The 16,341-nt window shown below is 38.9% G+C and overlaps 1 protein-coding gene and 1 non-coding gene across 51 annotated transcripts in view; both read right to left on the bottom strand.

Moving 5' to 3' along the window:
• Positions 1 to 6,337: 6,337 nt before the first annotated feature.
• Positions 6,338 to 16,341, bottom strand: part of RIMS1 (regulating synaptic membrane exocytosis 1) — a 254,173-nt gene continuing 244,169 nt past the window's right edge. For all 50 annotated transcript variants that reach the window (XM_027768198.1, XM_027768199.1, XM_006168296.3 and 47 more), the window contains 3 exons: positions 11,414 to 11,515; positions 9,983 to 10,122; positions 6,338 to 8,686 (listed from right to left, as the gene is read on the bottom strand). In XM_027768198.1, coding sequence (XP_027623999.1) covers positions 8,468 to 8,686; positions 9,983 to 10,122; positions 11,414 to 11,515 — 461 coding nt within the window. In that variant the 3' untranslated portion in view covers positions 6,338 to 8,467. The remainder of the gene's footprint in view (positions 8,687 to 9,982; positions 10,123 to 11,413; positions 11,516 to 16,341) is intronic.
• LOC114006130 (U6 spliceosomal RNA) lies at positions 16,084 to 16,189 on the bottom strand. Its single transcript, XR_003547890.1, has one exon. It is a non-coding gene; the product is annotated as a U6 spliceosomal RNA (small nuclear RNA).

Raw genomic sequence — 16,341 nt, 5'->3', positions numbered from 1 at the left:
TTTCATAGTGGCCTTTTTTTTTTCAGTTTTTAGAATGTTCTGCATTCTTTCCTACCTCTGGCTTTTGCATAGGTTTCCTCTAAGTAAAGTTCTTACACTTTCCTAAATCCTATGGGTCTCAATAGAAACATTTTTTGGGGGAGGTTTTTGCTATAGGGCGCGTGCGCTTGCCAGAAAGACAGAGAGAGTCAGAGAGATAGGAAGTGAGAAATCACTCCCCAGGGGGGATGGTCATGCTGCAATCCCTTCTCCTCCATTCTCCTCTTGGGATCTTGGGCATGCATGCACACATGCCCGGTGTGAATTTAAGCAGCCAGGTCCAGGACTTGAACCGTGGTCGACTACATGGGAGTCCAGTGACATAGCCATTACGCTAACTGCTGGTCCCAATAAAAACATTTAAAAAAATTTTTTTCAGAATGTCTAAAAAATTTTTTAGAGGTTTTTTGCCTTAGGGCACATATGCTCACTGGAGAGAGACAGAGACAGTGAGAGGGAAAATAAGAAATCACTCCCCAGAGGGGTTGGCCATGATGCAATCCCTTCTCCTCCAGTCTCTTCCTGGCATCTTGGGCATGCACACATATGCATCCAATGTGAGTTTCAAGTCACCAGGTCCAGGACCCCAACCATGGTTGGCCATTTGGGAGTCCAGCAATGTAATCACTATGCCATCTGCTAGCCTCTAAATGTCATTTCTTTCAGAAACTCTTCACAGCCGGCCCTACCACTCTCTCAGTCTTGGCTAGATACAGTTTCTTTTGAGGGTAAGATTCCTTCTCAATTTCTTTGATATTGTATGGTTGATTACTTGGTAATTTATTAGTACAAAATAAATATGCAAGAAAACCTGCTTAGTGAATAAGGTATGAGTGAAATCCCTCTTCCAAATTCTCTTGGACTTCCCTTAATTATTCTATCACTACTTTTCCCATCAATTTCAAGAATAAGTCAATTTTTTTTGAGAGGTTCTCGCTATAGGGCATGTGCGCTCACCAGACAAAGAGAGACAGAGAGACAGAAAGCGAGAAATCTCCCCCCAGGGGGGATGGCCATGCCGCAATCCCCTCTCTTCCACTCTCCTCTCGGGATCTCAGGCACACATGCACACGCACCCGGCATGAGTTTTAAGCCACCGGGTCCAGGACGCAAACCACGGTTGACTACATGGGAGTCCAGCAACTTAGCCATTATGCTAACTGCTGGTCCCCAAGAATAAGTCAAATATTTTGAAAGTTGAAAAATTATGATGACCAACAGAAATGAGATGACTTTAGGTGTCTATGATCAAGGTTTATATTTGTTCAACTTGATGTGCTGGGTCACTGGGAGATGCTCTGTAAGCATCAGAGCCTCAATTGTAGAATTTGCAGTAATAAAGACTAAAATAGAGTCAGTAACTAAAATCGGAGGAGCTAAGATCACGGAGGGAGGCAAAGAGAAAAAGCCAGCACCTTGTGAAATACACAAAGTTAAGGCTTAAAGAATCTGTATCTCAGGCAACTTCATTAATTCTGTGCCTAGCACAGTAACTATACAGAGTGGGTGCTGGTGGAAAGGAACTAAGAGGAAGGGTGGAGAAATAGGTTCTGTGATAATAACACTCCATAATAAACAAGTCCCAAATCTTAGTGGCTCCCTATGGAAACTCCCTCAGCCCTCCCCAACCCACCCCCAAGATAAATACAAAGGTCAGCTGGGTCAGTAGCTCTGTTTTAGGCTAGGAGTCGGGTTCAGGTCTGGCCCATATGTCTCTCATTCAAGGACGAAGTCCATGTGTTTCTCGTTCAAGAATGAAGGTGAATGAGCAATGCTTATTTGCCCGTTCTTTAACATGAAACTCAAACTTAACTGAGAATCTTGCATTTGAACTGACAACCCTATATTGGTGTCATAAATAAGTAAAATGTGACTTATGGGAGGCAGGATTGAAAAGACACTTTTGAAGAGCCTGTTGATAAGGGAAGGAGAGTGACAAACTGGAAGGCATACAAACTTTATTTAATAAGATTTTTCTACCAGAGGGTGTATTCCATAGGTGTCTCTGATCTCTCTCACTGACCAGATAGAGAGAGGGAAAGTGAGAAACCACCCCCCAGGGGGATGACCATGCCATATGCCTTTCTCCTCCATTCTCCTCTCAGGATTTTGGGAATGCACACACACATGCCCAGTGTGACTTTCAAGATGCTGGGTCCGGGACTTGAACTGTGGTTGGCCATGTGGGAGTCCAGTGCCTTAGCCACTCCACCTGTGGGTCTCGGAAGCTCTATAAACTTAGTAAGATAAGATATCTAATAGCAGTGAGGAACTGATCCATGTACCAGAGATCATGTGTTCGCATGGTGTGTGTGTGGGGAGGAGATAACGTTTCCCATTATGAGAGCTAATGTGAGAAAGGAAGCCTCTTCAGAAGTAATTGGTCACAGTGACACTAGAGCTTCTCTTTGTTGTGATTAAGAACAGTAACAACAAAGACTTGGTTTCAAGCTATTTGTCTAGAGTAACCTAAACTAGCTAGTTAGTGGGATGCCGACTCCTGAAACTGACCGTGTCATGGCTGCGGTACTGATAAGTCAGTTTACGGGTGAGAGATGTGAAGGCCTGTGTCTGTTGTGCTCTTTCTGGCTACCTGAGCTCAGGATGGAAGTACGACATTGGATGTGGCAGTTGTGCAAGGGGCTGAGGGCTTCCAGGCTCCTCAGAAAAGAAAGGATACTGCATATATATGAAGAGTCATAGAATCTGTTGTGTAAATAACTGAGAGGCTAATGGAAAGACACTGGCAGGACTGAAAACCTTTATGAAGCTAGGAATGAGTCCCAATCAATTCATCCCTAAAATGCAGGTTATTGTGACTAATTCAAAGCTTAGAGGCACTGCTATACAGGGGTACGCAGTTGGGTGGGAGTACTGGAAAGATAATTTTAACTTAGAACCACAAGATAAGCCTGGGATTTAGCTAGAGAAAACTGTGTTGTCTCCTTCATCCATAGCGTCCCTTCATATGATATATTCTTGAAGTTTGGTGATCAAATGGTAGGTAGCCAGAGGACGTAGGGGGGAGAATTGGAGGAGAAAACCTTAGAAAGAGGGTTCAGCGCATGGAGGAGTCTGTCTGCCCCTTTCCCTATCTCCTGGCCCTCAGGGAATGGGAGAGTCACTCAGGCACCATGTGGGACAATAAGCTGACCTGGAGCTGCCTAAAGGCAGAAGAATGAGTTGGCTTAGACTCATCTCTCACCTGATGCGCTTCATTCTTTAAGCTCTATCTCAACACTCAGTGGTTAGTGGGCAGACTCTTGGATTGGTCACACCTTGGTTCCTACCTCAGCTTAGCCCATGAATAGCTCTGTGACACTGGCTTATGGCTTAGTCCCTTCTCCATTATCCTCCTGGGGTTTTGGGCATGCATGAACGCTTATGGCTTAGCATCTCTAAGCTGAAGATAGTCAGATACAATAAAGGGTCCTAAGAAACTTATCTTGTAGCACTATTATGAGATTTAAATAGACCTCGTGGCCTTTTGTATACAAATCAAATATATGTTATTGTAGTTATTTCTTTATATATAACGATTTCTTTTTTTTTTTTTTGGAGAGATTTTCACTGTAGGGCGCGTGCGCTCGCCACACAGAGAGAGACATAGAGACAGAAAGCGAGAAATCACCCCCCAGGGGGGATGGTCACGCCGCAATCTCCTCTCCTCCATTCTCCTCTCGGGATCTTGGGCACGCACACACACGCGCCCGGCGTGAGTTTTAAGCCACTGGGTCCGGGACATGAACCGCGGTCGACTACGTGGGAGTCCAGCGACATAGCCATTAAGCTAACTGCTGGTTCCTATATAACGATTTCTTTAAATAGACAGAAAACACCATTAAGAGAGATCCATTTTCCCCTCATTTTTAGTCTAAGTATTTAACTTAGTATCTATTGCTAAACAAACCATTTAACAGTATTGGTTACATATAATTAGATGATACATCTCAGGCTGGGATTTCAAGAAGTAAGTTGTCAGAGTCAGTGAAAAACGTGGAAGACAAGTGAAAATGCTTTTCCTCAGGTTACCTGTCCAACACTGTGACCCCACAACCCTAACACCATGTAGCCTTCTGATTTGAAGTTGCTGCTTGCTGTCTCTGGGTACCTGGCACATCAGTGGCAGATATGTTCCCTACTCTCCCCTAGTTATGTGCTATCTTTCTTTAAAATTAATTTTTTAATTACATTTAATCATTGAACATCTTTTTCAAAATTTACTTTTAAGAAGTTTCTGCCTTAGGGAACATACACTTGCAGAAGAGACAGAGAGAGGCAGTGAGTGTGAAAGTGAGAAATCATCCTACCCCCTGGGGGGGATGGCCACTCCACAATCCATTCTCCTCCATTCTCTTCCCAGGATCTTGGTCACACATACACATGTGTGCCTGGTGTGAGTTTCAAGCCACTGGGTCTGGGACTCAAACTGTGCTTGGCCACATGGACGTCCAGCGATGTAACTGCTATACCACCTGCTGGACCCAATCACTGAACATCTTTACATTTCTCCCAGTACGAATATGGTACAGATTATTTAAGTCAAGACATTACTGTATACATTATCCTTGACAGATTTTTTTTAAATGTTTTGTCTTTTCCTGGTCCCCTTTGTCCCACTCCATTTTACCTACCCCCTTTTATATTGTCTTAGGTATCTCTGTGGCCTCCCTGCTATTAAACATTCCAGAGTTTAATAAGAGTTTCTCTCTCTCTCTTTTTTTTTTTTTCTTTCGCTATAGGGCACATGTGCTTGCCAGTCAGACAAAGAGGGACAGAAAGTGAAAAATCACACCCCAGGGGGATGGCCACACCACAATCCCTTCTCTCCCATTCTCCTCTCAGGATCTTGGGCATGCACGCACATGCACCTGGCATGAGTTTCAAGCCGCTGGACCTGGGACTTAAACTGCAGTGAAGTATATGGGAGTCTAGTGACATAACCATTATGCCATCTGCTGGTCCCTCTGTCTTTCTGTTTCTGCTATAGTGAGGAGACATTCGGTATACATTAAGCAGGGATATACAATACCTGTCTTTCATAGTCTGGCTAAGAGTTAAAAACTCTTAGGGAGTTGAAATGAGATCTCAACAGGTATTTTATTTATTTTGAAGAGGTTTTTGTCTTAGGGCATGTGTGCTCATGAGAGAGAGAGAGAGAGAGAGAGAGAGAAAGAGAGAGAGAGAGAAGGAAAGTGGGAAATCACCCCCCAGGCCACACCCCAATCCCTTCTCCAACATTCTCCTTACTGGATCTTGGGCACGAATGCAAATGTGCCCAGCATGATTTTCAAACCACTGAATCTAAGACAAGAACCACACTTGGCCATGTGGGAGTCCAGCAATGTAACCACTATGCTATCTGCTGGCCCCCTCAACTGTTATTTTTACTACAATATAATGTGAAATTAGGGTTTACCAAGTGTTTTGTGAGGAAGCAAATACATACATATACCTTTAGAGAAGAAAAAAAAATCATAAAATTAAATGAAGAAAGTGAATGATTTGTTGTTTTCTTTTTAAAGGTTTTTGCCATGTGAGAGCACATGTGCTCACTGGAGCAATGCAGGGAGAAGGAAAGAGGAATGGTCACACCGCAGTCCCTTCTCCATTATCCTCCTGGGGTTTTGGGCATGCATGAACGCATACCCAGTGTGATTTCTGAAGCCATCAGGTCCTGAATTTGAACTGAGGTGGGCCATGTGGGAGTCCGGCCGGCCCCGAATAATTTCTCTTTTAACGTCATTACTTTGAGAGACTTTCTATCTATATTTGAAGATATGTTAAGAGCTTGTTGAAGATGATGCAAAGTAAACGTATTGCTTGTTGAACTGCGTTTAGACAGGTTTACTAATTAGAGGGCTTTAGAAGGAAACGATAGAAAGAGGGGACCAGATAGCATGACGAGAGACGCAGGAATCAATATTTTGATATGTCACATAACTTGAAACGATTTGGCAATTAGACAACAGAGTTGCCTTTTTTATTAGCACATTCAAACAGCAGCAGAAAAACAACCTTCCATTTGATTCTTACTGATTTATTGTTTTTTTATAATGCCACTTTTCAGAAGTATAGTCATGTGCTCACTTAGACAGGCTGACAAAAGTGAAATTTTGTATGTGATGCAAAGTACCCTTTGGGCCATAGATTAAGACATATATAGTGCAGTGACAAGTCAAGTCAAATGCCCACAGCAGACAACAAATCCCAGCCTCCCCTTCCCATGGTATGGCTCCCATTTTGCACCATAGAACCACAATGAAAATCTGGTAAAACATAGAACACAGATGGCTACTGACTGACATGAAAAGTAAATTTTATTAAACATGTTTACATACATGAGTTGGAAGTTCATTTAAAAGCACGGGGGCAGGGGGGTGTTAAGACAAGTGGTCAAAATAGAAAGATACTACCCAATTATAATCAGTTGATTGTTGGCCACTAAGACAGAACGGAATCTAGTAGAAGTGCACCAATGCTTCAGTTCTTTCTGCTCAGCTGAGTGAGCAGTGGTCAATCTGTGCCCTGTGGAATGATGGGCAGATAATTCTGGCATGTGTAAATAATAATAAATAATTCGCTTGGTGCAGGCAGTACGTCTATGGATTAAAACCTAGTGTGTACACAGTGTCTATATGTGTTACAGCCCCACAGTATGAATCTACACCAAAATGTTAATTAGAAGGAATTTGGTCCGTACTACATCACGTTTTCCGTAGGGTAAAAAATAAAGTCCATCTATAGACATTTCACTCCAGACTGAATCTGGCTAAAACCTGCAAAATGTCTATAACAAAAATGGATGGCTTAGATTTCTTGGTTATTTCAGTATAGTAATTAACAAGCAAACTGTACAAGTACATGCAACATACAAGCTGGCCTATGTGGAACTAACATACATTATTAAATAACCTTTTGTTTCTTTAATTTTTTTCTTTTCCTATTTTTTTTTTTTTTTACAAAATGTGCATGCAGCTTTGAACAGTTCCAAGTCATGCTGCTCTATTTGCGTAATCACAAAAGTTGAATGACTCATAAAAGGAGGGAGAACATATCAACGCACCTGCAGAGTCTGCAGTTCGTAGCACATACACAGAATGTCACAAGGGAAATTCAAGGCCAAGAAAAACTCAAATGAAGAAAATGCAAATTGAAATCTGACTTTGTTTTATTTTCTCCCAAAAAAGTAAGATACTTTGCATTAAAAAATCAAGCTTTGTGCTTGCATCAATCTCAAAGAAATGTAAACTAAAATTCGATAAAAACATTAGTTTAGTGCAGAATATTTCAACTGGAATTTCCAGTGGAATATTGAACAGCTCAGACCATGCTTTTTCCAGGGCAGATGGGTGTGTCTACACTGAGGCATGGCTGAGAAGCCTGGGCATAGCTCAAAGTGTCTTAGGCTCAAATCCATTCCTAGTCACCATTTTGGAAAGTCAAATGTACGTTTTAGACACATAAGCATATGTACTTTTTTTTTCTTTTTTCTTTTTCTTTCTTTTTTTAGTATCAGGAAGAAAAGGCATTACAAGAAGTGTTTCCAACATACAATTACGCAGTTAGTTTTAGTCCCCAGTATTAGCTGCAGATTGACTTCTTTAAAAAGCCCTCCATGCAAAACAATGGAGAACATAAATTAATTTTCTAAAATGCAAACGGATATGCTCTATATTTTAAAAGGTGATTCTGTAGTTATTTTGGAAGATTTTTTATTTTTTTGTCTTTTGAGTTTCCACACATAAGACTTTGAAGAATTAAAACATGAAAGCCAGTGAAACCCTTCATTGGCCTCACCTTATCTAGCTGTTGAACTTTGGGGAGATGCTACAGAGACTGCTTCAGCCCTTTTTTTGGTGCTTTTGGAAAAAGAAAGGAAGGGTCTCTGTTAGCATCATGAGGCCTGTCATGACACAGCCAAAAAAGTAGTGGACATAACAAATATGGTGAAAATGAAACAAATCGAAACTCGAGAAACCAAAAACCAACAAACAACATATAAAACCAAAACACACAAATGAACCTAACTTCTCAAACACCTGGGAAATAACACTGCTTGTGGTCTGTGCAGAAATGTGTAAAATACAACTTTTCACAGAGTGAGAGTTTCCAGTTTGTTCTATTTGGTGTGTGTGTGTGTGTGTGTGTGCACGCGCGTGTACTGAAGTTTCCTCTTTTTCTATTTGTTAGAAGCATCAGTGACTCTCACTAGCACATTGATTCTTACTGAATTTGATAGATTGCCTTGTTCTGTCATATGAAGCCATGTTTTAAACAACAATTGGGACATATTATTGAAAAACTACTACAGGCAAAACACGAGTTGATTGTCTGTCTCCAACAATGCTTTTGATCATGAAATATCTGGTTCAGATTATTATCCTGAAAGGTGGAGTTTTCTTGGAATGACTCTGGTATGAGTTCACTATGATCGAATGCAGGGAGGCCCAGTTGAACTTTCCAGAGATGATTGGGAAGCCCGGCGGGTTAAGGGAGTGAGTGTGGGATCCACCAGTGATGATGGTGGGAACAATTTGTACCATCCAATTACCATGCTGGACAGATCGAGTTCTTCCAACAAGATTTGAGCCACACCCATAAAGCATTTATGGTCCATTCTGCCATAATCTCCCCAGACAATCACCTGCAGAGAAAGAGAAATGCAATACAATATGAACTTCTCTCCCTTTCACATTTGAAATTTCAAGAAAAAACTCTTTAAAAGTCAGCCAGTCAGTGAAGGACAGAAAATGAAAATAACACACCAAGGAGGAAGGCATAGATAAGAATTACCAATATTAAAGTGCTCAGTGATTCTTCACATTGATTTTTAGATTTGAAAGCAAGCAAATAATTTTTCCATAGTCAATGAGAGGTATTACTTACATAAGTCATTTCAAGAGTAAACATATTAAATGTATTCATATATAAATTTAGCACCTTTCTTGTGTAACAGTTATGGAGGAAACAATGAGTATGGTCACAGAAATATAATAATTAGAATTTGAGTAACCTCAGAGAATAAATCAAACAATCCAACTCAGTGTACCATGCAGTGTGTGTATGAGGAGATAAATAAGAAGAATAAGGGTATCAGATTAATTTCATGACTTCTGTATTATGGACTTGGGAGGGAAAAGGCAGGTTGAAAAGTGTGAGCTGGGCCTTTTTGGAGACTTGCCTGACAATTTGGATTTGATCAGGTGATTAGTAAGTCAGTGTGATCGCTGATAATTACCACAATCTGGGTCAACTCTCATTGGTGCCAGTCAAACTTTCCATTACACATATTCCCAGGTTCTGTTTTCTAATCCTTCAGTTGACTGGAAAGGTCCTTGACTGAACTCATTCATCAGCTATACAGGAGCATGGGTGGTGAATCTTGACTTTTCAATTCGCTGAGAAACTCTGACAAATTCCTTAATCTCTTGATTCACAGGCATAATTTTTATAATTGACGTAATGATATTTATTGCACATGGTGGTTACGAAGTTTAACAGAAGTAATGTATGTAAGCTCCTAGCAATGCATCTGGTATTCAACCAGTCCTCAATATTTCCTGGGCCCTGTGAACTTTTTTCATTCTTTCTCTTTGCATCCCATGGCTGGTACACAGGAATGCTCAATGAACTATTATTAACATTGTTTACTTTGATCTATCTATCATCGCTATCTTATCTATCTATCTATATCTATCTATCATCTATATCTATTGAGGAGGGGGGACAGAAGGGATTGGGAAACAGGACAATGTTTTCCATTAGGTCTATGAGATATTTTAATACTATATATTATCTATATTACAAAGTAACCATTTTTCTACTCAAGGATATTAAGCCACATTTATTTTACTAAATTTTATTATCTTCGTGTTTCACCACCTCTTCAACGTTTATATAGATAATACAAATGTAAAAAGTCAAACAAAATACTACTGACCTGAAGAACTTTACCCTGCGGACTTTCATCAAACACCAGGGACTGTTGATACAAAGGATCAAGAGTTTTTCGTGCAATTCTTGTCTTCTTCTTGGCTATACAGGCTCCGTTTTCCAAAAGATATACTTTGACATATGGAGCTAAGTAAACAAAGACATATTAACATATAAGAACTTAATTCTTAAATTGAATTTATTTTTATTAGAGAATACTTTATTAAAGGAATTGGAGGGGCCAGCAGGTAGTATAGTGGTGAAAGTGCTGAACTCCCACATGGCCAAAAGCAATTCAAGTCCCGAACTTGGTTGCTTGAAAATCATGCCCGGGTACATGTGCATATGTGCTCAGAATCCTGAATGGAGAAAGGAAGGGACTGCAGCCTGGTCATCCCTCATCCGGGGGGGTGATTTCTCACTCTCTCTCTCATGGTCTTTGTCTCTCTCCAGTGAGTGCATGCACCCTAAGGCAAAAACCTAAAAAAAAAGAAAAAAAAAAGAATGGAAGATTACTGAAAGTTTTTCAGAGTATTTAAGACATATAAAATTTTCATTGTCCCATAAGTTCTGTTCCTTAAAACCTATTAACATCACTCATTTTCTTCAGTTCAAGTAACTACAAGGGGGCTTCAAAAAGTTTGTGGAGGGAACCAGCAGTTGGCGTAATGGCTATGTCGCTGGACTCCCATGTAGTCGACCGCGGTTCGCGTCCCGGACCTGGTGGCTTAAAACTCACGCCGGGCGCGTGTGCGTGCGTGCCCAAGATCCCGAGAGGAGAATGGAGGAGAAGGGATTGCGGCGTGACCATCCCCCCTGGGGGGTGATTTCTCGCTTTCTGTCTCTCTGTCTCTCTCTGTCTGTCTGGCGAGTGCACGCACCCTATAGTGAAAAAAAAAAAGTTTGTGGAAAACTAGACTCAAAATGGGAGTTTATTTTGGCACAAAAAGTTTTTGAAGCATATACATTTTTTCATAATACTCATTTGTCATGAGCTTTTGGAAAACACCCCCATGCAAATTTATCTTAAGACTGACTTTAGTCATAGCTGATGTTACAATGCAGGTTTATATCTTAAAGCTCATTGTGTTTCCTTTTTATGATTAAAACTAAATATTTCTTCTTTTGCATTTCTAAATGTGCAGAAAGAAAATAGTTGACATAAGCTGAGAAACTAGCTACACTTTATAAAATATGACAATATCCTTCCTAATACGTTCTGACAGAATAATTGTGCAAAGGAAACCCAGGTCCCTTTTTACAGAATCACAGAACACAAAAAAGTTGCCTTTTTAATCAATCAGATAATATAAAACAGAGCATATACAAATGCAGCGAATATATGAGGAGGTTTTTTTTTTTTTTTTTTTTTTTTTTTTTTTTTTTTTTTTCCGGCTATTTAAAACTCTTGACCACACTCAACAATATTTTCTCTTACCAGGTGTAGATTTGGAGCCGGGTTTCTGTGTGAGGCTTCGTGCTCTGATTACTTCAACTTCTAACTGGCCCTTTTTATCCTCCATTCCAATTTGTATATCACCTGCAAGTGGAGGGCAAGCAAAATGTTTCAGCTTCCAAAAACAAAAGAGGCACAGATGAGCTTCTGAACTATCATCTTAATGATCTTCTTAAACAAGCTAACTATCACCAGAAATATGTCTTCCCATTTCTCACACACACACAGACATAGACATAGATACACAGTTATTAGCAATATATCTAACTTGCCAATCTGATGTTGAAGAAGTTATATTAATTTGCATGTTTTATTATTAGGGGGCTTATGAAGCCCACGTATAGTTTAATATAAAATTAGATTATCAACTAGAATGAATTGGAGAGAGTTCCTGCCTTTTTATTTCTTAAAACGTTTGCTTCATACTTTGCATATCTCTGGCATTGTTAGAACTCATCCAGGAAACTACCTGGTCTAATTTCCTCCCAGTTTTTTTTTTTTTTTTGGGGGGGGGGCAGTTTCTAATACTAATGGTTATAGTTCTATTCAGGATCTCTCTGCCTTCTATTTCTTCTTATACTCTTTTTGATAGTTTATATTTTTTATAATTGTTCATCTCAAATAAATTTCCAAATGAATTTGCATAAGTGGTGGCATTCAGCAACTTGCTTTCTTCATGTAACATTTTCTTAGATATGTATTTGAGGTGACGTACTTTTAATTTTAATTTCTGGGGCCGGCAGGTGGTGTGGTGGTTAAGGGCACTGCACTCTCACATGGCTGACCATGGCATGCACCCTATGACAAAAACCTAAAAACAAAACAATCAAAAACAAACAAAAAAAACCACGTTCCCTCCTACCCCCTCTCTCACTCTGTCCCTCTCTGGTCAAATACAAAATAAATAAATAATATAGACATTAAATAATTTCTACATAATATTTATATAATATTCTATTATGTGAATATGTCATATTTTATTTATCTAATCTCTTAAAGTTTTTTTTTTTTTTTGCTTGCTTTCCTACTTTAGACTATTACAAAGAATGCTGCAAAAAGTGTCTTGAGTATATACAACTAAAAGTGGTTTTGCAGGTCAGAGCTCAAATACGCTTTCTTTTTCATTAGAGACTGATGTATTACCCCTGTTGGTCACTGTACCAGTTAAGCTTCTAACAGGAGTATATGAGGGTGCATATTCCTTAGAGGCTTTGCTCTCTCATTACTGAAAGATTTTATACATTTTGGCCAATCTGATTTATGTTTTGTAGACATTTTATTGGATTAAGGCCCAGTAATGGTGGTATACAGACAGCACCACCACTGGAAGTCTGTAACCCAAATGGGAAGCCTGGGTTCAGGTCCTGAATAACCCTGAACACATGCTAGCTAACCGGGAAGCTGGAGCAGAAGAAATGCAACACGAGGAGACTCTGTTAAAAATCTCTCTCTTGGGGCTAGCAGGTGGCATAGTGGTTGACCAAAGTTCGAGACCTGGACCCAGCAACTTGAAACACACTGGGCACATGTGCATGCATGCCCAAAATCCAGAGAGGAGGATGGAGGAGAAGGGAGTGCAGCATGGCTGTCTCCCTGGGGATGGTTTCTCACTTTCTCTCTTTGTCTCAAATGAGTGTATGTGTCCTATCTCTTAAAAAAACAAAAACAAAACCAAAAACACCTCTGTCTCTCTCTTTTTCCTTCTCTCTCCCTTTCTCCCTCATACAAAAAAGAAAAAAAGTAAAAAGAAATTATCAGATTAACTCCTCCATTTTATTCCTACTTTTCTACATTTTATTTTTTCTTAAATTTTGCCAGAGGGCATGTACACTAGACAGAGAGAAAGAGAGAGAGAGAGAAAGCATAACCCATGGTGGACAGTCATGTCATAATCCCGTTTACATTCTCTCTTTTGGGCATGCATGCACATGTGCCCAGTGTGTTTTTCAAAACTCCAGATCTGGGACTCGAACTGCACAGCTGATTCTGTGGGAACTAGTCTCATTAACCCTTATGCTACTGACTGGTCCACTAAGAGATATTTAAAAATCATAAATTAATACTGAATTGTATTAAATAATTTCTTCTGTATTTGTTAGGATGGTCCTTTTTCTACTAACATGCCAAATTATATTCATTGTTTTTTTGTAATCAAATCTACTATACATTCAAGAAAAAAAAATCTAATTTGGTTGTGATGTTATTTTTAGTACTTCTGGATTTGTTTTGAGATTCACAGAGACTTTTGATAAAAAGGCTTGATATTAATTTTGTTTGGAAATTTCTCAACCATTAAATATATATTTATGCACACACCATAGGGTGTGTGCAATCACCATAGAGACAGTGAGAGGGAAAAGAAAGAAATCACTACATGGGTATGCATGCACATATGCCCAACATTAAAACTCATGTCCAGGACTCAAACTGTGAGAGTCCAGCAACTTAACCATTACGCCATCTGCTGGCCCCTTATTTTTCATTCTCCAACTTTCTTAAAAATATATGCTTGTCATTAATTTCTTTTTTCCTGTGGATTATATATGATTCTTTATCTCCGAAAATATTATTTCTAAATTATTTCCATTTTCTGAGGTATAAATTTTATCAAATGAATAGATCAAGTTTTTGTTCTACTTCTAGATTTATAGTTTTGTTTTAGACTTCAGTCCCTAGAGGTCTCTCTAACTCTATGTTTTAACTTTTAACCTTTAAAAATCATATAAACACATTGTTTAAAGAGCCAGTGTTCTACTGGTATGAATAACTCTTACCCTCTTGTTTAACTTCTTGCCTTTTAAAAGTCAATGCTTTCAATATCTTCAATATTTATATCTGACTATATATGCATGTGTGTGTCTGTATGTGTGTATAAACCTTTTGTTTTTTGCATTATTATTTTTAAACCCTATATGTATAACTATTTTCCTTTTTATAGATTTTTTTATTGACTTCTAATTTTGGTCTTTTTCATTGCTTTCCTACTAACTGTACTACATATCTGGCAATTGCTATCATTCTAGTCTCCTAAAATTAATATTATTATGATCATATAACCTTATTTATAATTGTGTGAATTACAATACCATGATTACATCAAATTTCTTGGGGAGATCTTCCATTTCCCTATATTTACTAATATTCTTTAAAAAGTGTTTGCTTACTCTTTTATGCATGTGTCACTAGTTCAAACCCTTACTTTCTTGGTTGTTTACATCTTCCATAAAATCAAACATGTTATGTATTCTACAAATTTTATCTTATAAAATCTGACATGCTACAATTTGGACAAATGTTTTTCAAATCTCGCTGCAGCTATTATCTTAGATCTTCCATCACTATCATTTCTGTCTTGTGAGGAGGCATTTACTTCCCAGATTTCATCTGTTTCTTTCTTTGGAGGAGAAGGGATTGTGGCGTGACCATCCCCCCTGGGGGGTGATTTCTCGCTTTCTGTCTCTATGTCTCTCTCTGGCGAGCGCACGCGTTCTATAGTGAAAACCTCTCCAAAAAAAAAAAATTCACTTGTTAAAGTAAACATTACAGGAGCCTCCTGAGCAATACTGGCCATGAGGAAGATGTCTTAAGACCTTGATGTTCTGGTTAGGTATTTTTCTAGCCTTAAGCTTTCCTTATAGCTTGATGGCTATTGTATTCTAGATTGGAAATCGGTTGTGACTCGGGATTTTGAAGGTAATGTGTAAGACTATTATTTATTATTACTGAAGAGTACAATAAAACTCTGAAGAGCCCAATCAGAATCTGATTTTTGATAGTTTTGAATAGAATTATTTTTCCTCTTAGAAAATCTGGAAGATTTACTATCAGTTCCCAGGGTTGCCCTCATGTCTATTTTAATCCATTTTGCTGGGTATTCCATGAGTCCTTTTAAGCTGTGAGCTCATGTTTTCCAAGGAAATGTACTGATATTACAAGTACTATCTATAATTGTTTCCTGTTTATGTCTTACTTTTACTAGAAGTTTATTTGTTTGTGTTATTAAAAGCTTATTTGCTTATGTATTTAATGAGAGAGAAAAAGAGAGACAAACAAGACACACTGGTAACTCTTGACAGGGTCTTGCCATACCAAGATCCACCTCAAACAGGGCCAGCCTTCCAGCCAGCCAGAATCATGGGCATGTGTCCAGTGTGTTCAGGTCAACTCAGGATCCAAACCCAGGGCCTCTCCCACAGCTTCAGTGTTTTGCAGTGGTGCCCTAAGCCCATCATCTTCTTTTATCTTCATTCAAGGTCTATATTACTAGTTAAAGTTTTCACTTATTTTAGCTTGGTTTGACCTTTTGAATGTTTTTCCTACTCCAAGATTTTAGAAACATTAATATAAGTGTTTCCCAGTACTTTTTTATGCCCACAAACAAAACAACTTTAATAGATATTATTTTGTATTCAAGAACCTTAAATGCTTTGCAAACATTGTCTCTAATTAATCCCCACAACAACCCTGTGAAGTAGGTATGACTCCCATTTATAAGACAGGGAGACTGACGCACAGAGAGGTTAAGTGACTGGCCCAAGGTCACAGAATTAAATTCACTGAAGAGCCAGGACCTGAGCGCCTTAGCCTCGCAGCTCCCAGACAAATACCTCATAAGAGAATCTTTAATAAAAAGTATCTTTAAACAAACAAACAAAAATATGGAAAGCTTCACAAACTTGCGTGTCATCCTTGAGCAGGGGCATGCTAATCTTCTCTGTATCATTCCAATTTCAGTATATGTGCTGCCAAAGCGAGCACTTTCCCAGTACTTTTTAAATGTTTTTTTCCACCCTTCTTTTTTTATAGTTGAGTCTACAATATTAATTTTTTTTTAAGTTGTGAAGTAGGAAAACAATTCGATATCTTTTTTTTTTTTTTTTTTTTTTATGTTTGACAATCGGCGCAACCAC

Source organism: Tupaia chinensis, unplaced genomic scaffold (genome assembly GCF_000334495.1).
Source record: "Tupaia chinensis unplaced genomic scaffold, TupChi_1.0 Scaffold145685_1, whole genome shotgun sequence".
In the NCBI taxonomy this organism is placed as follows: Eukaryota; Metazoa; Chordata; class Mammalia; order Scandentia; family Tupaiidae; genus Tupaia; species Tupaia belangeri.
This window is presented reverse-complemented; position numbering and strand designations above follow the sequence as displayed.